The 24,540-nt window shown below is 38.5% G+C and overlaps 1 protein-coding gene across 1 annotated transcript in view; it reads right to left on the bottom strand.

The window, feature by feature from the left end:
• CHN2 (chimerin 2) overlaps positions 1-24,540 on the bottom strand; it is a 158,963-nt gene that overhangs the window by 84,136 nt on the left and 50,287 nt on the right. The window contains exons 2-3 of the mRNA XM_058026149.1: positions 8,558-8,596; positions 1,270-1,325 (exon numbers count right to left, since the gene is read on the bottom strand). Coding sequence (XP_057882132.1) covers positions 1,270-1,325; positions 8,558-8,596 — 95 coding nt within the window. The remainder of the gene's footprint in view (positions 1-1,269; positions 1,326-8,557; positions 8,597-24,540) is intronic.

Below are 24,540 nucleotides of genomic sequence, written 5' to 3'. Positions count from 1 at the left end.
AAAACCTGTCAGCACATGTGCACTGAAGTCCCAGAGGGCTAGCACACACTTCTGCTCCCCAGGCCTTGTCTGTGACAGGGAGAAAGGATGACACAAGGGTTCACCCACTCTCGTGGTTTGCTTGTCCTTCTTAGCATCCTGTGTGCATGTCTTGGGACCATCCCAAACTGACAGGACTTGAAGACTTCCAGGCCAAGAGCCTCTCCCTGCCCTGCAACTAGTAGAGGGCATTTGAGAGAAAAATGCTGATCTCTTTTAGTTAAGGCTCTGGAAAACTGTACTCAATTCCTGGGTTTGCAATGAATTTTCTTCATGAACCCAGGCAAGTACCTGTGCCGTGCTGCAAAACCTCCTGCCTCACAGAGAAGTGTTCTGAGACAGTGTGTAAATGTCTGAGAGGTGCTAGGACTCTGCTTTCATGGGCACACAGGGTAGGAAGCAGGACAGAGCTCAGGATGATGCCCAGGAGTACAGCTGAACATCACACTGATGAGCCGCAGTTTCTGTCTTCCTGCACATCATCTTTTACACCCTGTGCAATCACTTCATGTGTTTAGTACTTCTACTGCTAGTATTGCATGTCTATTTGCACAAAATTTGTCCCTGACCTTATAGGAGATAAAGCTATTGCAGTTTTTTTCATTGAGCAGATACACCTACATGTTTTCTGTTACTATTATGCCACGCAGGGTGATGAACTGACATAATGAAGCAAGTAGAAATGGAGAAATAAATAGAGAAGAAGAAAACAAGGGGACAAAATGACTCAGCTAAACCTGCAGCCTTGCAGATTTCTAAATATTCTATAATTTTCAAGGTCTCTGTGAGAGAACAGAGTTCTCTGGCTATCATTTCAGCATTTTAACCTGAAGATAGTACTTGGCAGGAAGCATTCAACAAACTGAAGCTATGTGTATCATGTTGAAACATATCACACAGACATTATTATGCAGATGCAGGAAGAAAAATACACCCTCATTTTGACAAGGAAACTCAAAACTTTAGGTACTACACAGAAAAGCACACTAAACAATGATGGGTAAGTACTTGTCAAATGAAGGTGCTTCTAGTGGTAGAATGAGGCTGCCATTCCTAATTAGCAAATATTATCCAGCTTTAATTAATCAGCCTTAAGGGAAATGATTATATAAAATAATGGCATAGAAAAGTTAAAGCAAATAACACCCCCAGACTGCACAAGAGATGTTTTGGTGATCATATGCTGCTGACAATTCATCAGATATAGCAAGGTAGAGCAAAAGAACTGACCTCCCGAGGACAGATGATTCTCTTGGGACGTGGTGCCTCTTGTTGCAATTGATACACTGTCAAACACAAAAATGTACAGATCATTAGAAGATGGCAACATACACAAACTTTTATTCAGACGAGTCTTTTTAGCCAGGGGCTGCAGAGAAAAATGCAAATGTAAAGACATGACAGCAAAATGAGGAATTTCAGTGTGTCTAAGTCATTTATATGAAAATTGGTTGTTGATTGGCAAACTAACTGAAGTGGTCAATGCTTTAACTGTTAGAAGTATTATCCTTTTGTACTGGTTTTTACATTTCTATACCAGGGAAGACTAGCCAGAAAGACCTACTAGGTCTGTCTCAGGATAAAATCCCACTTTTGCATACACCATGCTGTAACAACCCAAGAACAGATTGTTTACCAGTAACACCAGGAGTTTTTTGCATAGGCCAAGAAAAAGTTCAATACCTTTGAATGGGCTCATTACTTATTTCAAGATATACTGAAGAGCAAGCAAACATTCCTTTCAGAGCAATTATGCCCTATTCAAATGGCCCTGGATCAATTTTGCAAATCTTCTGAGGGCTGCAGGAGAGAGACCTGAGGCTAGGGGTACATGCTGCCTGGCCCCCAGACTCTTCACTGCATGTATTTAATGAGATCCTCTCCCCCCCTTCCACTGCAGAGTCGTGAGAAGAAGCTGACATGCAATGACAGTAATCAATTCCAGCACAGACAGACTGTCTCTCCATAACTCCAGTAAAAATCCCAGAGGTTTGGATTGCCTCCCTCGAGAAAGGCCTTCTGTATGCTGACCTTCTTGTATTTGGAAAGATCATGTCGTGCCCATGAATTTTTTTAAAAGACTGAGCTTCCAGGACACGTTTATTCACAATGCTAGTGAAGCTCAGAATTATGCCCTGAAAGGTGGATAAACACAGAAACTCTGTTGCAGTGAAGAGGTGTAAATTGAAGCAGCACCTTTTCCCCCCTTCTCTTTAACTTCTCTTTTCAAAGCAAGGAGATCTGGAAAGTGGGGAAATCCTCAGCTTGCACCCAAGTTTCTCACAAAACTCAGTGGGATGTGAAAGCTTTGGGGGCTCCTGCTTCCTGCTCACATTAAAGTGGAAAAAATCATAACCTCTGCTTTAACTGATCCAACCTTCATGCCTGGTTCCTGGGAAAGGCACAGAAAAACAGTTCATAATTTCTTATATTGCCTACCAATTTTAATGCTGGATGCGATCCGGCTCTAAATTTTTACTAAGGCTTTGGATTTACTCTGCATCATTCAGCACTGTCAGATCTCCTGCTACTTTTGCACAAGATTTATGATAACTTGATAATATTTTGATAACTCCATGATAAATATGGTCTTTCTTACCTCTTGTAATTATGTGACTAAGATTCAAAGACTTCTGCTCTTTTGTGATCAAACGACTTGCGTATCTGAATAAAGTGTCAAACAATGCATGAAAATTTTGTTCAAAAATCACAGATTGTTTTTTAAACCTCTGATTATTCTGGAGCCCAATAGCATGATTTTAGAATTAACTTCTGAATGTCTGAAATGAGCATAATCACTGATTGAGCAAGTTAATGATGACAAATACTGAACACATCCAAGAAGAAAATAACAATTTTTTCCTTCCCCCCATTTCCAGTGGAGAGAAGGAACCCTAAGGATTCAAAATATGACAAGAATATGACTGCTTCTCATTTAAAATAAATTATCTATTTCCCCAATTAATTAATTTGAATTTTAACTGAAAAATCAAACTTCATAAAAATTCCATTTTTCAATAATCAAATCTTTTAAACATAGACTGACACAGCAAATTATGCTAGTGGAGTTTCTAAGACAGCTTTGATAAGAGTGATGTAAAACAAGTAGGTCTGAAGAACACACAGGAAGCCTATCTTGTGATGTGCTACATTTTTGAGAAATAAAAAAAGCAAAGAGCTCTCTAACATGACCAAGAGGATCTCTGAGGCTGACAAAAAGCAATGGTGGGGAAAAGAGTCAGCATTTCACAAAACAAAGGAAGGAATGATTAACAGGAAAGGGCAGATACAGACATGAAAGACCTGAAAGCCAACACAAAAAACTGGATGTTTATAGGATGTAGTGGGATAAATCAGTGCAAGGATTCATGATGAGTGCAAGGGAAGACAAATCATCTTAACAACTGTATTTTGAATAGAGTGGAAAAGGTTGCTGTTGTTCTCAGAGAGAGGTGGGTGATTAATCTGAGCAATAATATGAACTGAGAAACATATCTGATTTAGAAATACATCAGAAGAAAACACAGATTATAACTATACAAATAAATAATTACAAATTATATGCTAAATGTACTTGATGAGAAAATGGCCCAAGCATGATCAAGAATGAAAATGCTGGGAATGGGAAACGGTTTCCTCTGAAGGACAAAAAATTCAGATTTGGCTATATTAGCTTTAAATTGATTGTCATTAAACTGACAGAAAGACAAACCAGTGGAACAATGGGAGGGAGACACAGAACCATTAGATGGAGGGAGAGAAGAGAGACTGGGAGCAGAGAAAGGACTGAAAACTACCAGTGCCACCGTGGTAAGGGACAACGAGAAGCTCAGGGGGAGACAAAAAACAGAGAAGGGCCAGACAGACAGACACACAGCTGCCAAGGATGCCCAGTAAGGACACACAGCAAGGCAAGGGTGGAAAAGGTAAAACAACAGTGAAAGTTCAGTTAAGTGGAAAACAAGGAAGGCAGTGTCTCCCAGACTCAGGCATCAAGGAGCACAGCCAGTGTGACCCTACCAAAAGCTGTGTTTTCCTTTAGAAAGGTCTCTGCTGTTTCTGCTTCAGATGATCGCTGTGAGAAATCCTGCTAATGGGCTATGAATACAGTGCAGTATTATGGCTAAGGTGACTTGAGAAAAACGTGCCCTACAGCTAAGTTCCAATGAGCACAGACACCTCATTAAGTGACCTCATTTTCAGAAGTGCTGAACATCCTGCAGCTCTGCCTGATCTCATTATACACTTTTTCCAAAGTGCTGGGCACCCGCACTGAGGCTGACATTGCTGAGACCCCAGCACAGTCCAGGGGATGGTCAGAGATTCAGAAGGCACATATCCCTCACCTATTTGCTCAAATCCTTGCCTTTCTGCCTCATTTTCCCATCTCTGAAAATCTTAAAACACAATTCAATGTATAAGACCAAGTGAAATAATACAAAACCACACTTATTAAATGCAGTGGCAAGCAGTGATTGACATCTGACCCAGTCAATTCTAGCTTTTAGAACTGACAGGCAGGTTACAGACAAACCCACTGTGATCATAGAAAAGATGACACTCAAACATAATGATGCATTATTATTTTAGCCCTGAGAAAATTAACCTTATAAAAAGTCAATTGCATGCAAAAAGAAAATGTATTATTACTGCTCTCAGAGAACTGCATCAGACTGGGAGTGGTTTTTTGTTCAGCATCAGATGCAAATGAAATGCACAGAAATAATACACATGAAATTTAGGCAAAAATTCAGCACTACAACAGAAAAATGCAGTGGCATCTATTTGACCCTTGAACACCTTTATCAGGTTCATACTTCAGATAGCTTGCCAGCATTCATAGTATCATAGTCACATTGGAAGTTACAGTGTTAACAAAACTTAAATTTATTATTGCATTACTTGAGGAACATTTCTTTGAAATGTAAAGTAGCTGGTTAGAATATATCTTTCTCTCTTTTGTTCCTGTTAGAGCACGAGTCTTGTCTCAGGGGATGAAATAGGGAAATTCTACAGTATGTTTTAGGAAGAACTGTCTAATTCCAAAATCCAATCTGCCTAAGAAACAAAGGGGTCACATGCAAAAATCAGCACTTACTCCTTTTCTGCCAGGGAAGAAGGGCTATCACCCATTTCTTCATACTTTTTTTTTTCTCATTCTGCAGTGTGTCAGGACCTCAAGATTTCTCCTTTAACTCACCTATGATGAGTGTTCAGTGATGCTCCAGCGGAGAGGAAAAAATCCTATCATGGCTTTTATAAAGCAGCAAGGAAACACACCGCCTTCTGTCTCAGAATGTTTCGCAGAGTTCCTCAGTTTTACCTCCTCAGCCTCATCTCTGTCAGGCATTTTTTATCCATGTCCTGAGCCTGAACAATATGAGCTGTCCTATTTCTGCAGGATTACTCACACGCTTAATTAGGAACCTAAGTGCTTGGCTGAAACAAAGACTTAATTTCTTACAAAAATGAGTCTCGGACACTGTGCCTATTATTTGGTGAAGGACAGGAGGCAGGGAAACTTGGTGAGGAGCTGAAGCATGGCATCAGCTGATGCTCTGTGCCTTGCCACTTTGCTTCCCACCAACACACTCGTCTTGAATAATGCAAACAAACATTGAAGTGGCATTGACACATGACTGACTCAGCACATGCCAATCTCAACAGGGGTAAAAGGAGGAAAAAAGTGGTTTTACATCTCTTCAAAATTCAAGCACACACGTGCTGAGGCTGGCAACCAGCAATAACTATGCTCTTTCAGTCAAACAAATTGTCTACTCCTCCTGAGAAGCAGGTTAAGTAAGAAGTTTGTCCTCTAAGAGGACAGTGCAGTACTGGAGCAGGTTACCCACAAAGGTGGCAGAGGCTCTACCCTTGCAGCTTATCAGGACTCAGTTATGTAAAGCCATGGCTGTTCTGCTCTAGAGCCAACAACAGTCATTCTTTGAGTGGGAAGCCAGATCAGCTCACCCCAGAAGCCCTGCCAACCCACATTCTGTGACTCTTATCTTCCTTTGTTTACTACCTCAGAGATGGTAAAATGGCAAAATACCATTTTCTATAATACTTCCAACATATGGCAGACTACAAAAAGAAATCTGTTATTGGAACAATGCAAGAAATCTGTTATTAGTTGATCTGCTTCTCAGGTAAAAATGCAATCAAACCCACTGCCTAGAGACTGCTGGCTGCTAGAAACCTTCCAAACTTTTTCCCAGGTTCCTTCCTGTAAATAGAAAATTATTCTTGCCATTTCTTTTATTGTCTGTGTCCCAGGGCTATCAGAAAAAGTCTGAAAAACTTTGTGACCTCTGAAATCTATGTGAAATTCTAACAATTCCTCATGAGCAAGTGAGGAACTTCTGCATTAGAAGTGCTCATGTTTTCCAAATATAGCTGAATCAAATTTTTACATTATATCAAAACAGTAAGGCTTGAGATCTGAAAACTGTTGCACTTTGATTAGTATTTGTCCATGGACACGTGCAACACTGTTTATTTGAATACTTCGTTGGCATAAACAGGAAAATCTGCCTTTGTTTAGAAGCTAGAAGGATTGAAGCCTTGATCTTGATGTCAGTAAAAGGCAACATAGTCACCTAAATTTATCCAGGACTTAAAATAAGAAATAAAAACTGTATGCAAAGTATCTTACTAGTATGTTAGCAAAATAAAAATTACTAGGGAAAATATATTGAAAATAATAGTTAAATAGGCAGTAAACTCAAAGTGTTAAGCATGAAATATATGTATAAGTTAAAACTGTCATGAGATAGGACAGCAGGTTGAATCATAGACAAACACTATTGCTGGACATAATCTCTATAATTAATTTACCAGATCAGAATTCTTCTTGCTGAGTAAAGAAGCATACTTCAATTATCATTGCAAAGAAAAATGTGTATCTGTGGCTAAGCAGTCTCAGAACTAAATCTTTCTAACCTTAAATTATTTTCTGCCTTTTGGAGCTTTGCAACATTTTCCAAGGTCACTCATGCAGGGAGTTTAGACACTGAGGCCATGATTTTGTCATCACCACAATATTGGCATCCTACATAGAGTGGAATTGGAAATTATATATTCATAGATTATTCATCCATTCTGGCTTCATTTGGTTTATTTTTTCCATTTAAAAGAATGTTTCCTTGGATTACATGTAAGCTATCAGATGAAAGTAACCAAACTTTTTCACCACATGCAGCGATCTGTCTGCTGCACAACTGGGGCAACTAAGAGCAGGTAAGTAAAGGTAGGTTCTTATTTCCTGACTTTTTAATGAAAACTTACTGCTGAAAAGGAAGCATCTGTCATTTGAAATGCTGGTCTTCTCAGAGTCAATGGCAGCTTTTTCATTGATTTTGAGTAAGCTCTTTTTAAAAAAAATCACTCAACTGTCTGCTTCCTTTCAAGTGCTCAGCAAAGAATGCTGGAATGGTCCAACACTCTTGCTGTCTTTTTAGGAGGTTTATCTTACATGTTCAAAACATTACAACAACAACAACAAAGTGTCTGGAAAACAGCGTTCTGAGAAGCAAGTTCTGTAATTTAATGGCATATTCAAATTTTGGTTGAAAAAAATCCCAGTCCTTTCTGGGGCAGAATGTCATTCTCAGGTAACACAGAGGTGATGTCTTTGAAGTAAGCAAGACAGTTTAATGTGCATATAAGTGAAGTCAACAAGTTTATTCTAGTCTTTAAAATTACACATGTACATGCATGTAGCTACTGTGATCATTGTGTTTTTGTAGTTGCACTTTGGTAATGGCACTGTACTGAATTTGCCACAATAAAAGAGAGAACTTTTGCTTAGGAAAGCTCTGTATCTGAAAACAAAAAGAACAAAACAGCTCTCTATACCCGAAGCTACACTCTTATTAAAGTTCCAGGAAGGGTTTAAAATAAAAGATCAAATTTAAAGGCTATCCTTAATAAGAGATTTAAAAGCCAATATTTTGTCTTAGATCTGTGTGGCTCTATTAGAAAAAATATTTGGAACAAAGCAAAAGAGCATAAAATATGCACTTCTGCACTGCACTCTATGTAAATGATTTTTCTAAAGGCAGACAGGAAGGTTCAAAGAGATGATAATGCTGTCTCCAACTTCTAAACCACCACTTCAAAAATCAGCTTCTATTGCTAAGGATCAAAAATATTATTATCTTAAAGTGATTTGGTGACCCGTATAAAAAGACAAGTATTCTCAAGCCTGACCTTTAGTAAACATACAAAGCATTAACCTCTACCTCTGAAATCCTTCCTGAAAATCTCAGCAGAGAAACCGTGAAACCCAGGAGCTGCACACTTTTAAGGCAATGCAGGGAATCTGGCACACATAATCCTGCTGCCCTTGTTCCATGGAATCCATAAAATTTCAGGTTTTGCTGCTGTCCTACACAGTAATTTGTACAAGCATCTAGTAAATTTATATTGTTCTTTCAAACAAGAAAGGAAAAAATACCTAACAGTGACTGAAACTTTGGTAAGGCACTAAGGTTATTCAAATTGCTTGTATACTCACAGTATGATTTCCATATTGGAGGCTGGTATTCTTCAGCATCTAAAATAGAAGCAAAAAGGGAGAAAGAAATCAGTCATTTGGCCACTGGGTCAAACTGTCAGCATGCATTTTTCTGCTGAGGGACCTCTTCTTGTCAGCAAAATTCACATTTCTTTCCCAAGAGAGATGATAGCCTATTTACAGTACAGTTTGCTATGTGAGCGAAGAATACAAATTTCAACCACTTGTGGATCCAGTATGCTCTTCCCAAATTATTCAACTGTGGGAGAAATTAATTTTTGACCGATCTGCACTAATCACCAGTATTTTTAAAATAATTAACTGGGCTGGTAACTACATTATTTATTTGCTTTACCTGGCATGATAAACAGATAAATCACTACTGGTTTCCAATGTGGTTTCTAACCCCACTAGTAAGATTTGAAAATGAGCATCAATGAATAACACACGCTGGGGCTAAAAGGATGCACAGCTCATTGGACTCGCATGCACAGACCTGACAGTTTCAATGGAAGTCAACTAACACTTCTTGAACCCATATGTAATTGGCATATTTTCCAGAAGCTGAATCAACAAAAACAATATGAAAAAGATCGAAAAAGGAAAGACTGCAAAGCCTGCCATCACAAATAGGTTACATTATTCTAACATTACTGACTAAAGCGGCACAAAGAGCTGCTGTTTTTTCTTAGTGGCCACTCTACGGGGAGGTTTCCAGCTCTCTGCAAGAAAGGCAATTGCTGTAACCTGCAGAAATCCCAGCAGGAGCCAAGCTGGAGCAGAAGGAGCAACACCAGCGACAAAGGGTGGGGCACTGGGTACCAGTTTGACTCTGAACTGCCATGCTGCCAAAACCTTTAAAGTCATTTACCACGGGTATGTCATTAAGTTGTCAAAACTGTGCAGGTTAATTAAGGTATTTGTTATTTACTAAACTTCTACTTAAGTTATGCTAATATAATTCAATTATAGTTGCACAGCTCATGCTCCTTGTCTATTTACATATACACAACTTTAAATATATCCCTGCAAAAGTCTGTTTACTAGGAATTTTAAGCACTAACTACCATCTGCCACTTTTAACTCCATTGTTTTAGAAGAGGATAAATCTAGCAACAATCACAGTTACTGCCTGGAATAGCACCCTGCAACAATTTATAGATATATTGATTGGGAAATCCATCCATTCACTTTCAGTTTCAACTGAATCCACCTTTCAACTTTGCCTAAGTTCAAAAGGCTCCTAGACTACAGAGTTATACTGTGCTGTGGCAATCCAAGAGTAATTAGCTTGCAAGTTCATTATGCAGAAGACTTATTTTAAATTGTATGAGGCTATTCATGAGACGAATGAAATTTATTCATAAAAGAAATAATTTTTTCTCTTCTCAAATTCTAATAGTATTATGTCACTCTGTTCTCCCCCCATATATCTTTGCTTCATATATAGTTTACCACAACACCATAATATTGTATATTAAATTCTTCTGTCAATATTTCTGTGCTACTGCAAGAGAATTTCTGAATTTCCTTCTTCACGTACTATATTTTTTCAACTGAAGAAACACTGAGATAATACAAATATCTTATTATCTGTACTGGTGACTTCAGATAAGGAAGTAATAGTGGGAGAAACAATACAAAAACAATTAGTATCAGTTGTTGCATTAGTCTTCCAAATTAATTAAAAAGTGCATAGTAAATTCAACAGTGAAAGCTGATGTACAAGTGGCCATAAAATGCTTCATTAGCTGGAGAAAGACTGATAGAGAGGAAACACTGCAGCCAAAATGGAGAATCATCCAGGAGATAAATCATACTACAAAACTCCCAGTGATTGCACTTGATTTGGCACAGTTATGAATCTGTCAGCCCCGTAAAGTGTGGACAGAACCATCCCTCAAAAGCTAAAATAATTCTAAAAGACAGCACACTTGGAGGAAACCCTCGTGTCACCAGTGCCACATTCACCATTACTGGTGAGGTGCTGCCACATCCTCTGTGATCCCTGCAGCTGAAAGCACGTCCCTGCATCACAGGGAACAAAATGATATAGTGATAGTACTAATGGGGTTTATTGCCAGGCTATTTGATGGCACCCATTTGTAGGGAAATAAAGAATAATTTGTTTAAATACAACTTGGAGACAAGGGTCATGGTTGAGGATTAGGGAGAGGTCTAATGGAACCCAGATAGAAATATCTTTATTCCTTTGTGGCAAGAAGCTGCTGAGCCCCTGTTTAAACAACTCTCATCCTTGTATGGTAGAGTCTGAGGACTCCCATCCTGGTTGACTAGATTAGACTGAACTTCAACCATTCTTAAGTTAGAGGTCAAAAGAGGCAAATCCTGCCTGAGCAGATTTGATAACTTCTATTTGCCCTTTTTGAAATTTCTGTTCTTTTGTATTTTGCTATTTCTCCGTATTACACAGCAGCTTTGCTCATTAAATTGTGTTCCACTCTCCATCATGAGGCTTTGAACAGCACTTCTGGCTCACAGAAATTAACTATAAAAGTTTGGGTGGTTGGCTCAGTTACTACAGGACACCTTTACACACAGCTTGTGCTTACAGTTCTGCACATGGTAATGGTCTCAGCAAGGCCAACACACCTCAGTTTCGAGCCACTTAGCAAAAATCAATCAATCAATCATTCAATCAATCAAACTTGGCACAAATGACAAATGTCCTGCATTGATGTCTCATGAAATGATATCCCTCATATGAACTTTGATTGGAATGACTACCAAAACTGTGACTGGCAGCACGGGGAAAAGGTTCACTGAGGTACTCTCAGGTGACAAGACAGGGTCTTTCCTATTGCTCTTTTCTTGAAAGGTTCATATTTTCTACAGTGACTTCTTGTCTAGATTCAGAAAATGTGCCAGCTAAGGCTGAAAGAAGTTGTCAAAGGAGACAAGATGAGTAACAGCTCTGAAAAACCCAACAAAATATCCCAATGTCATCTGTGACATACTTTTATGAATGCTGGCATAAGAAAGACTCACTGTAAAAGAATTACAGAATGTCCAGTGAAGGTATTTTTAAAATTCTTTTAAGTCTTCTCAAAACTGTATCATAAATGACCTTGGCAAAACCAGAAAACCTTGGAGCAGTTACTGCAAAGACTAGAACTGGCAGAAAAAGCATGAGTGACTTCCACATATTATATTACAGGCAATACTGTTAGCTAAAAGCTTTGAAACATACTGGCTAAGAAAGTGAATATTTATTAAACTTAAAAAAGTACTTGAAGTCAGTTGTATGCTAAACAGAAGACCAAAAGGAATGAAGAATGCTGACTCCTGAGGAATATTGCAGCTATGAGAAGGTTTCTCATAATGCAAAATTGACAAAAAATGTATTGGAGAAAATTGTCAAATGAAAAATGATACTTGGAACTGGAAAACGGGAGTAAGGAACAAAAAGGTTATTTCTTCACTTTATTTGCTTTACTCTTCACAGAGCAGAGAGGATGAAAAGGATCTTAGGAAAAAATACTTTCCTAAAGCTGATGGAACACTTAAAGCTGAGTAAGTGTAGAAAGACTACAGTAAAGGGAGGGCTGAAAAGTTGGCAAAGCTTTAAGCAGACAGATAAAAAGTAAAACTACATAAGATTTTTTATTTAAAGAAACATGAAGACAGAATACAGTATTACTGCCAACAGTAGGCAGTAAAGGGTTAACACATTACTCAGAGCCATTCTTAAGCAATTTCTGAGAAATGATCTTACATTAAGTATACAGCAAGTAAAGTCATCCATGGACTTCAACCCTTGCTCTTCTCTGGGCCTGGCCCTGTACCAAAGTGTTGCCCTTCTGGATGCAGTTGTGAAAGACACAGGAATGACAGAATTGCTCTTTACTACTTCCTTGTACTTTGTGAAAATGATGATGTAACACCAACACGTGCGGGTTTGTGCTACCAGCACCGGGGGTGATTTGGCTAAAGCAGATCAAATAAGAAACTAAGTTCAAAGTGATTCTTCTGACTCTCCTGACTGGTAATGCACTGAAAAGCATAAACTCTGTTTTACAGGAAAACCCACAAATTACACCACATGAATCAAATATTTATGACTTATAAGTGGCATATCTAAGCAGAAGGGAAACAGTAACAAATATCCATATTGTAGCTATATGTCATGTCCAGTTCTAGGTATGCTAAAAAGTATTAGTGATTCCCATGACAGAAAAGAGTTAAGCAGACTAGCAGCAGGACAGCTCCCAAAGGGGAACTGTCATTATTTGCTGATTTCTTATAGTCTCTATGAAAAAAGAGTAAAGATTTTCTTTTTTTGCCTTTGTCCTTACTAAAGGATTAGAGAAAAAATATTTTGCAGTTCACCTTGGAAGAACTGCCTCAGCCTGGATTCTCTGCCACCATTGTCTGAATTTTGGACTTCCTTTCCAGTAACAACTAATTTTAAGACTATGACCTGCATGTGCAAGGAAAGACACTTGTGTGTGAGGAAAAGCCAATCTGGAAGCCACTGGTTTACTGGCAGTGTGCAGATAAATGATTCACCGGATGAACAAGTCTAGTTACTAATTTTTTTAATCTTCTATTGTTATTTTAGGACCAAGACTAATAATTATGAGTGTTTTAATGCTCTTTGTATATTTCCTTTAAAGAGCTTTTTCACAGTTTTACCACGTACACTTTCATATTTATTGATTTGTTTCCAAAACATTAAGTTAGCATATATTATTAAATACACCTTTCTTATTTTTGTATATATAATTATATATAGAATAGAAGACTGCTGAGTAAGAGCTTCTGTGAAATATAAACAGTGTTTGCACTCTTTATGGACCTGGGTTTTTTAATATTTTTCTTGGTATAGACAGAATTTTATTATTCAATTTAATGTGGATAGCCATCACAGAGCCACAGAATGATTGGGGTTGGAAGGTAACTATGGAGGGGATGTGACCCAAATCCCCTTCTCAAGCATGGCCACCTATAACCATGCCCAGAAAACTCCTGACTATCTCCAAGGATGGGGACACCACAACCCCAGTGGGCAACCTGTGCCAGTGTTTGGTCACCCTCACAGTGAAGAAGTGCTTCCTGATGCTCTGACAGAGCCTCCTGTGTTTCATTTTTGTGCCCATTGCCACTGGTAATGTCACTGGACAGCACTGAAAAGAGCTGGCTTTGTCCTCTTTGCACCCTCTCTTCAGAGATTTATACACTTCTATAGGATTCTCCTGAGCCTTCTCTTCCGCAGGTTGAACAGTCCCAGCTCGCTCAGCCTTTCCTGATAGGGCAGATTCTCCATCCTTGCAATGCCTTTGCAGCCCTTTATAAGGATCTCTCCAGCAGTTCCTGAGCTCTCTCACACTGGGGAATCCAGCACTGCACACAGCATCCAGTTGTGGCCTCATCAGCACCGAGCAGAGGGGGAGAATCACCTTTCCTTTGACCTGCTGGCAATGATGCTCCTAACTGCAGCCCAGGGTCCCACCAGCCACCTTCAAGGGAAGGAGCCATTGCTGGCTCATTTTGAACTTGGGGTCCAACAGGACCCCTTTTCTGCCAAGCAGTTCTCCAGCAGGGTGGTTCTTGGCACACACGGGTGGAGGGAGACTAAAGTGAAAGAGTAGTAAGGCGGTTTCTTTATGGGGCACCAGTTCTTTTCTGACACATAAAACATAGATCCATTCTTTGGTTTCCACTCCTTGATTAGAAAAAATACCAATTACAGAAGTTCATTTTCTTCTTATCTGATCCCCTACTGGCTATATTATCCTGGTTTATTTTGCCCTCTCAACAATTAATATACACACACAAACAACTATACCACTTTGCAGTCATTTTGCAAATTACTTTAAATTGGCACATTTTTCTATGTTTGATGGCGCTCATTTGGCTTATACTTTGGACATCATGATGACTTCTATCTAACTACCCTTACAGGTACCTCTGACCACTCTAAGAAAGAATATTCTCATTTTCAAAGTTGCAAATAATCATACTGTCAAATAAGTCCCCCACCCTAAATCCTGAAAAGTCACTGCTACTGTGAAGAGCAATATTAACTCTCTTGCAGTAAATAATTAGCAATGGAGCTGTTGAAATATTTGAGCGTGTCAAAAACTCTGTTTAATGTTTCATTCAGAACGAATAGTTGCCCATGGAGGAGTGAGCAGTTGCCAGCTTTATCACTGAACTTTCTCATCACAAGTACATGGACAGCTAAAATATGGAATGAGACTTCAGTTCTTGTCTTAATGAGGCACTTTAGCTTTCAGCATAAGGTACAGAAATGATCAAACTGTTTACTTCCAACACAGTTCATAATTGGGGTATTAATTCAGATGATGGGAGCTTCCCACTGTGCTGTTCTCTCCTAAGAAAAAAATTAAAAATCAGCAATAGTGTGTAATTTAAAATGTCAGAAAAATCTCACAAAAGGGGCGGAGTTCTCTCTCACACAGCAATTAGACTGAAACAATAAGCTGTTAATAACCACAATATAAATTGACAGCTATTTTGTATCTTTTCCTTTTGCCTACCACAAACTTGCTATTAGAAGGCACTGCTCTGAAGGTAGATCATTTAGCCTGTTCTATGAACCAGGGTCATTCCAAGTTGTGTTCTCTCCTGCTTTTGCTTCAGATTTCAAAATGGTATCTTTCCGCTCACAGACAGGTGGTCAGTCCCTGGTTACTTTTGTTCAATGCACATGTCTGTTTTACTAAAATGCAGGTGAAAGATCATGCAAATAGGTAAACCTGATAATTTCGAAGAGTTACCAAGTATCAAATAAAATATGAGTTTGAAGTGTGTGGGTTATTAGGGTTGTGTTCCAACAGATCAATGGAGATTTGAATGTTTTAAATCCACAGCTAAACTTGTATAACAAAATTATAAGGAGCCATGTTCTGTGGCTCGTGAGTGGTGTTCAGCCAGCTGTGACCATCAGATTGGAGCAATATCCCATTAATTAAAAAATCTGCTGCTCTATTCTGCACAGATTTAAATCTAATTAAAAGCATTGAAAATATAATTTTAAATTTGGAAGTTGAGAAAGAATAATCAGAGTTCTCAATAGGAATAGGAGAAGTAAAAAAGGGAAGGGGATCTGTACAGCTCTAATTTTCAAACTCTCTTTAGGAGTCTAGTCTTTCTTAGGGCCCAAAAAATAGAACTAAACAATCTCTTCCAGAGTGCAAATCTAAGATGCTGACAGGGATCTAAGCAAGCTGATAAAAATGTTCTCAATGCTTTAAATACTTCCTGGGAAATATGCAAGATTTAAGAGTGCAGAGGAGTAATCATATTACCTAATCTTAGACTAGTAGGTCCTTTTTAATGCTGAATCACACTGAATCTATTGCCCTTGGATGGCATTTAAAAACCTCCATAAGTGCTCTGAAAGGTTTTTTTCCCAGAGCAATAATGAAGAATTTCCTTATACAGATTATTAAATATTGCTCTCTAAAAACTAGAAAAGCAGAAAATATCTGCATCCTTCATTGACAAAAAATCTGTTGTCATTATTAGCTGACATTAAATTTAATCTGGTCCCTAAAAATTACACCCAAATGACTGTTACCATTCTCTGTTCCAACGCTAAAGTCAGTGTAATTAAAATCTAACACAGTTATTTTCACCTTTTCATGTTTTGAACCTATAAACCAGAGGCATTAAGGCATTAAAATGGGACCATCAGAGCTCTGCCTGACTGAGAGACTCCACATATTTTTAGGAATAAGCACATGACATAAGTTAAATCATATCACATTAGCAGACCTCCTATCTTGCACAGATATACTTTAGCTTCTAACTTATGACCAGTTAGTTCCTGGCTGAAAATCAAAACCAGATAATCAGCTGGCATATCTGAGCATAGTTCTGATGCAGCGATTTTACCACTGCACAGGACATGGCAACACATTTCCAAGTCATTTACTTACTGCATCCTAAAACTCACCCCCCACAACCTTCCAGGCAATGATTCCTGGACTCAGCAAAGCAGTTCAGGCATGGTAGGAAAGGGCATATGACAAAAATAACTACAATAATGACGAAAAATGGCATCAAAATGGTCACCATGAAGTATTTAAATTAGAACATTTATGTTGAAGTATTGCCAGCACATTCCCAGTTCCAGAAATTCACTCACACATTGACATGATACCCCTTTATCTCGCTTATCAAAAGAGCCAGCACATTCCCAGAAAACTTATTAACCTTTAGCAAAGTCCAACTCATTGCTTGTGGTAACTCTGTTATTTTTGACATGAGTCATTTTATCATCCCTCTAAGCAGGGACACAAGTATTTGTCTTGTGGTGGATGTGAGGTGGTTCTAGTGCTGCAGCTGACTGTGGTGGCTGTTCATTTGCTTTTAGAGATCATCCCCATCTGCCCCATGTAGCCCTGCATTTGCCCCTCTCTGGATACAAAAATATAAGCATTTCTTACTGAAAAGATTGAAACTGCATACTCAGAATGAAACAGAAATCCACAGGAGCTATGGACCTTAATGAACTCTGTGGTCTAAAGACACCTTCAAGCCTTGGAAATCAGAGATGAGAACTATCCTGTCATTCAAAGCAGGCATAATGATCTGCAGAAGAATAAAATTTTAGCAAATAATTAGATTTTACTGTGGCTTGCTTTTCAGGTTCTGTAATATTGCTGCAGCATTTGCGTCTCTACATTGAAACATGAAAAACAGGAAAAACACCACCCACCTGCAAAGCATATTTATCATTCCCACAGCTCTGGGTAAAACGTGGAATAAATGGGACTCCAAGGATAAAAAGCAGTACTGTATCTATATACCTCCCCTGTTAGAAAAATGTGACACTATTAATCACATTCTTTGGTGGGCAGTTTTATGTAAGTGTATCAACTACATTCAAGGCCAGTTGAATTATTATTTTATGTGATATTAGTCTCTAAATCTTCAACTTTTCTAAGAAAATAGGCTGAATCAAGGCCAGCTATTACTGAGGCATCCACCTTCTCATCAAGTACATTGTGCAGTTGGACAAACTTCACAGGTGTGTTCTATTCTATCATCACCCACTATTTAACTGATCTCCCTCTACAGCTGCTCCTGCTCTTGCTATTCTGGATCTGAATACTGGAGAAATGTAGACCTTGTTAAAATTTAGCTCCATGATAGTATGTTTACCCTGAGAAGAAACTCATGTCTTAGAAAGATCTGTGTAACTACACCTTCTTCTCTGCAGCCATTAGCCATAAAATCATTACTACAAGTATTTAAAATACAATAATGGAGTATTTGCCCTCAGATTAATATGGTTCATGTATTGTTTCCTTACTTGAGAAGAATTTTAATTGCCTCATGGAAGTCCATAATTCTTCCAAGAGCTTTTTACTACAGCCTGGCACTTTAACAGTTGATAATGAGTTCTTAGAGTATCATATATTTACAAAATACTTTGTATGAAACCCTATAAAATTTAAAATACACTTAGGTCTTCCACAAGTTTTATCAAACTAACCAACAGGTCTGTGCAAAATGTCCTGATACCTGGGCATAGGTGAGACAATTTTTTTTTTTTGCAACCTGCAATGTTGGTAGCATATTCCCCAGAGAAACTTTGGCCATCAGCATGTCTGATGAAGCCAACCCTCTGGCATTTTCATTGTCAAATTAAAATTGGTCAGATTTCAACCTGGTGCTCACAGGACAACTGTAGGAGTGTCTCCAGTGGCTTTGAATGAGAGAACAGAATTTAGCCTCCCACAATGCATAAAGAAGATGCAACTGCAGCCTGGATAATACCCCAGTTTCCTACTTTGCAAATTTTAAAGATGCAGACAGCACAAGAATACTGAATTTAAGTGTCTTAGAACACGTGAAATTTCTTTACATGCTAAAAGTAGATCAAATAGAGTGGAAACAGTAATTCCTATATTAAAATGGATTTTGCTTCTGTGTAACTGGAAATAGGCTGGTTATTTTTACATAAATAAATTACAAGGGAAGGAGAAAGCACAATTTTTCTCTGTAACTTTTCTGAAATTGTTCTTCACCCTTGTAAAAAGAACAAATAAAATTTGTTTCTTACTCCACTTATCTTGCAGAAAGATGCAGAAGATGGTAAAGCTAGTGCCTAAAAGCACATCCATCATATCTTCGATCTTAAAATCAGTCAGTGAGGAAAAAAATACCCTCTTCTATCCTGTTCTTTTTAAAGATACACCCAATTGCCACAATTTTGAACAAACCCTCTAATTTATCCCCCTAAAACACTTTGTGTAAGGACAATTAATTATGAATAAGGTTATGGTCTTGGCACAACAGTATTTAAAAAATTTCATTGCAAAGGCTCAGGGAGAAGAAGCAATAGTCATCAAAAGTTTTGCAAATGTATTTGCTGTAAGCTTCCAGCAGGTAAATAATAAACAATATTCAATACAATACCATTAAGCAAGTACACTTTCTACTGTGATTTATATCCTGAATGGTAAGGTTTAGACATCAAATATCCTCATTTTTTTTCAGTAGGCCAAAATCAGCAGCTGATCTATATGATCCAGCACAGTCTTCCCTTTAAACAGCAAATGAGTCAGAATTCTTTAAATGCCATAGCATAACCACAGCCTTGATGATGAAACCTGGCCAAATTCAAGGCAGAATTACAGAAACTGTTTTGTCCTCGTGCCCAAGCTCCCAGGGCTCACATGGAGGTACCAGGACTCTGGCAGATCAATACCTACGGACACAAAAAAGATGCTTTCCATCATTTGCTGCCCAGTAATGAAACCAAGGAGAGCTTTGTTCTTCTGATAACATACAGATCTTCATCCAAGCAAGGTTCCCATTCAAGCATTTCATTACTCCCAGAGGACAAACGTGCGTCTACATGCTCAGAGACTCAAAACTGACTAATGTTCTCCGGAGCACAGAGGGGAGAACAAAAAACATTCAAGCCCTCCCTTTGGAAAGATCTGGCAAATGTCCAAAGCAAAATGATGCCATTTTTTTAAGCTAAGGGGAAGTGCCGAGCAAGAACTGCAAGTCTTAGTGGCAACCACTGCTCTGCAGCTCTGCTCTCATCCTGGGAGACACGAAAGCTGGGTTAAAAGATGAGCCAATTCACTCATGTCCAACATCACCAGAGCAGGATGGGTATTTCATCTTGGAAATACACCAGTACCTTTTTTGAAAAAGTTTTTCCTGCTTTTCCTGAATGTTCGTTATATCATACAGGAAAGCCTGTCCGAGCTTGTCAGATCATTCTAGCAGCAAAACCTCCCAAAATGCAGATTTCCTTGAGAGCCCAGAGGACAAGGTTGCTGGTTGTCTGAGAGTTTATTGGCAACATCAGTTGCAACTAATGACTGAGAAAGTGTGTTGCCCCAACAACTCACCCCAAAGGAAGTTGAGGTTTTGCCAGGTTTTTGCTTACTTTCATCAACATTTTTTGATGCTCACACAACTGTGTCAGCTCTGTGCATTGAGAACTATAAAAATATTCAACAGCTCTAAAATATACATTTATTTTGAACTTTTATTTCTTGTTGTTATTATTTTCGAGGATAGTTAAAGGTATACCAATCTGAGAGAGTAAATATGCCTGCTTATGACAGCAGAAAATAGACCTGAATATTAAAAAGAAACACATCTCAAGAGGCAAGGCAGTGAGACTTAAATCCAATTTGCAAGATAAAAGCTAACCAGACCACTTACTATTGCCATCTGATAGCATTCAATATTGCTTGAAATTCATTAATAGTCTAGGTAATGTAAGTACAGTGCATGTATACAAATTTAATTCTATTAATTTCTGCATTAGAAAAATCTAGTGAAAGAGGAGAATAATTATAAGGCACTCCTACTAATCTGTGGAAAAGGCAGAGAAAAGCCAGTCTAAACCTCAGAAGAATAATTATCCCATGAGACTCCCACCTCCTGGGAGTGCCCACTATTGTGCAACATAAAACTGACAGCTATTCAGAAAGACCTCCAGAACAATTTTGGCTTAGCTCTACTGCTTATCTTACCTTGTCATCTTTTTAGGACATCCTCAAGCTTCCACTAACTTACCAATATTGTATTTTATTTTTACAAGCAAGCAATAAATGCTTCTTTTATAGCATATACTTTGCTTAACAGTGCAAATGTTGCAAAAATGCTTATGCATCTTAAATAAAAGGTCATTCAAATTTAAACAGCTTTATAGAGTAATACTATTTCATTTAGATCTGCCTGCTAACTGCTGATTGCTTAGTCAGATTAGGTAGAACTCTAAATGAAAGGGAAGCAAAGCATTTTATTATCATTAAATATTCCCATTATGGCAGCATTTGGAACCCAAAATCAGGTTTGGTGTTACGTCCAACTGCTAACAAGTACAGTTTAAAAATAAAACACAGCAGTCGCTGACCTAAAAGTGCTTGTGATTATAGTGTGTGGCAAGCATCCAACAGATAAAAGGAAAAGAGATGGAAAAGGAATAGGGTAACAAGAGTGCTATCCATGTCAGCTGTAAGTACCAGTCACAGCATCCTCCCCTAACTATTAAGAGTGGTTTCATCTGAATGTAATGAAAAGATAACTAGAAAACAGAAGAAGATGTTGGTAAAAAAATAAATTAAGTAGCAGAGAGCATCACATAAATACACTAGAAATAACTTAGGATAAGCTGATTTATTACTACATAAGAGAGGCTTGCTTATGAACGTTAAGAAAAATGGTGGAGATTTAGTTTCTTCTGAGAGAACAAGGAAAAACAACCTCAATACATTTATGTTACATTTTTATAGAAGTGACACATCACATAAATAAAAGAATTATTTTGAATCAAGGTTTTATAATAACCTATCTCTACTGAAGAGTGAATTATTCCAAAGAAAACTGCAGCTCACCCTGGGCATATCCTTCCCTGCTTAAGGTGCAACAGAGAACAGCAGCTGACTTTATTGTATTTTCAAAGACATGCCTATAGCCTATTGCTCAGCAGTTAGATTCCAGTGCATCATTTCATCTGATGCCAGTCTATTTACTTACACTGCTGCTGTGCAAAATGTGGTCCAGAGACCCCCAAATGGTAAAGATTTTCAACTGATAAATGCTTCTTGTCTGAACCTAATTTATTGTCTAGAAGAGCCACATTTCCTCCCAGCTTCTCACTCATTAGGGTTCAGGACTCAGTCCCTGTTGGCATGAGGAGGCCAGATTTGGGAGCAGTCATGTATAGCTGATGAGGTCCATGAGGCACCAATTGGTGCCATTAGACAGTGAAATCCAGGGGAATGCCACGTTCTGCCGCAGGCAATTTACGAGGACATAACCCTTGGACAGGAGGAGACCTGAAATGCGAGCTTCCATCAAGCAACCCAGTGGCTGTGCACAAAAGCAGTGGAAGAATATTAACATGAGGTGGTTCTTCATGACCATTAGCTGCAAATAACATGTCCCCAAGAAATGCATTGCAGGCGCTTCTAATACAGCAGGAGAGCCTTGTAGTAATGCTGTTCTCAAAACACTCACTTGAAAATGCTTCAGTGTTTTTATAACGACGAGAGAAACAACTGATTAGGTGCCAAAATGGTTTGATACCATCTCTGAAGAAAGGCTTTGCAGCTCTTATGATTTCTCTTAAAACAGTTTCAACTTTAGGTTGCAATGTCCTTCAAAGCACAAGTATCTTTTTGTCCTGGTTCCAACAAGGATTTCAGAGCTGAGCCCTGACTGCTCCTGCTGTTCTACAGAAGTAGAAATTAATTTTTTTGCATTTCCTAGACTAGGGCACTATATTCATGCACTATTTATTCTCCATCTCAATTATTATATTTATTGTCTTCTGTACAATAGGTAAAAAATCCTTGCATGTTTTACTTAAAAAGTGCCACAAAATACGTATTAGCTTAAAATTTATCAAAAAGTGAACTTAGCATAAATAAAGTAGCATAATCTGTACTGAAGAAAAATCTCCTAAGAGACAAAAAATAAATGCAGCCTACAACTGAGACCTCCATGATGTCTCAACTCAATAAAAAAATTTATATCGGAGATGGCCAAACTTTGATTTATAAAACTTCCAACTGCTCCATTGATTTCAGTAGGGTGAGAGTGATTTATTTCAGCCAAAGTGCTGTCCAGAGCTATATATAAGCATTGTGAGCTCAGAAATCCCAGCGGTCGTGGTGCCAAACTGCAGATGGTTCTCACGTTCTTTTGGTAAGCTCAGTACCAGTGACTGCAATATATTCTACTTACCTTTACCAATTATAATAATTTTATTCATGCACTATATAATGCTAACCAGAGCCTGCCACTCCCATTACCCCTTACAGTCCAGGACACATGCCACTGACAGGGCACTTGATCTTTGCATGTCCAGGTCTACTCTCCTGTGACAGAGTTTGCATGCACTGCTAAAGCAGTAAAGATTAAAAGCACCTATGGAACTACAGAAGTCTGTTCAGCAATCTATATACTGCACAAATACAAATTCTGCCTATCACTGAAACAAGTGTCCAGCCTGATGGAAAAAAACCCCAAACAATTATTAAAAATCTACCAAGATCTCAAAATAGAAGCAGTATAGAAAACATTTTGACTCAAATCTATTTTAAGTCAAATTCCTTCATCCTTAAATATAGGCAAGATATTCTTATTTTAGAACAGAAAGCTGAATCTTTACTTAAAATCAAAGTAAAAGACAGTACACCTAACCAAACACCAGTGCTGTACAATCAGATTCTGAAATGGATGTGTTTCCAATAATTATATCCTAATGTAGATAAAAAATTTATTGAAGTCCAAATTTCTTTTTTCTGAATATGCTCATACACATTTACCAGCATATATAGACGTAGATTTCTCTACCCTATCTACTTATTATCATTTAGTCTTTATTTTTACACATATGATCAGTGTACTACATCCCTCTCACATGCTCACTACAACTCTTTTGATCCCTTGTAGTTTTGCTGGATTTTTCATAATATATGAATCACTAAGTTTTCTTCCCTCTTTGCACTGACTTCCAAAATAAATTTTATGGTTTTACCAATTTTTTATTCAGAGTTTCATGGGTCCAGCTAGAAAAAAGACAGACCAGTGACACAGTTCAGGATGTAATAGGAGGGAACACCCTGACATCTAGAAACTTTAAGAATGGTTTGCAATTAAAGGACACTTCTCAATCTTCAGACACTGAGTTTAATTTAACTCTTCCAAAATGCTCCCTGTGTTATGCTCCATTGCTATAAGAGAGAAAAACTTCCTCTCTGAGCTTTCCTGGGAAAGAAGCCACCTCACCCCTGTCTTGTGCAGCAGCAGAATCCCTGCAGCAGCAGAATCCCTTTAGACATCATCACAAAATGAACCATAAATACATCTGCTGCCCCAAATAACAGGACACATTTCAAAAACAAGCAGCTCTCTACAGCAGAAAAACAGAAAGAGAGGGAGACTCAAGTAAACAAATCCAATCTTCAATGCAAAGTTCAGGGGATTGGATATTTCTAATCTGACAAAAATAACTCTGTGGTGCTGCAGTGCTGAAACCAGTGCACAGAATCCATGGCAGCTGTTGAGAGCATCACTGAAGAGGGGCACAGGGAAGGAACTGCTGTTGTATTATGAATAAAAATGTGTCTCAGGAGCTTTCATTCAGTGTTCCTGACCAGAGATCTCCGCAGCAGTCAGCAAAAGCTGGATCCCTTTCCTCCACTCTGGTTTTATCTGTAACCCTGTCATGGCAGAGGAAGTAACAACCTCAGGGTGTGGGTGTGGAAGGAAATCAAGAAGGAGTTTGAGCTGGGATAGAGTTAGTTTTCCTCCTTAGTAGCTTGTACAGTGCTGTTTTGGATTTGGGATAAGAACAATGTTGATAAAACACTGATGTCCAAAACTGGCCAGAGGGCTGTTTCCCACCACAGGGTATCATGCTCAGTGTGCAGACTGGGGGGAACAGGGGGAGCTGCCAGTGACTGGGGGCACGTTCCAAGAAGTGATGGCTCCACACCTGCCCGAAG

This window comes from Melospiza georgiana, chromosome 1 (assembly GCF_028018845.1).
Source record: "Melospiza georgiana isolate bMelGeo1 chromosome 1, bMelGeo1.pri, whole genome shotgun sequence".
NCBI lineage: Eukaryota > Metazoa > Chordata > Aves > Passeriformes > Passerellidae > Melospiza > Melospiza georgiana.
This window is presented reverse-complemented; position numbering and strand designations above follow the sequence as displayed.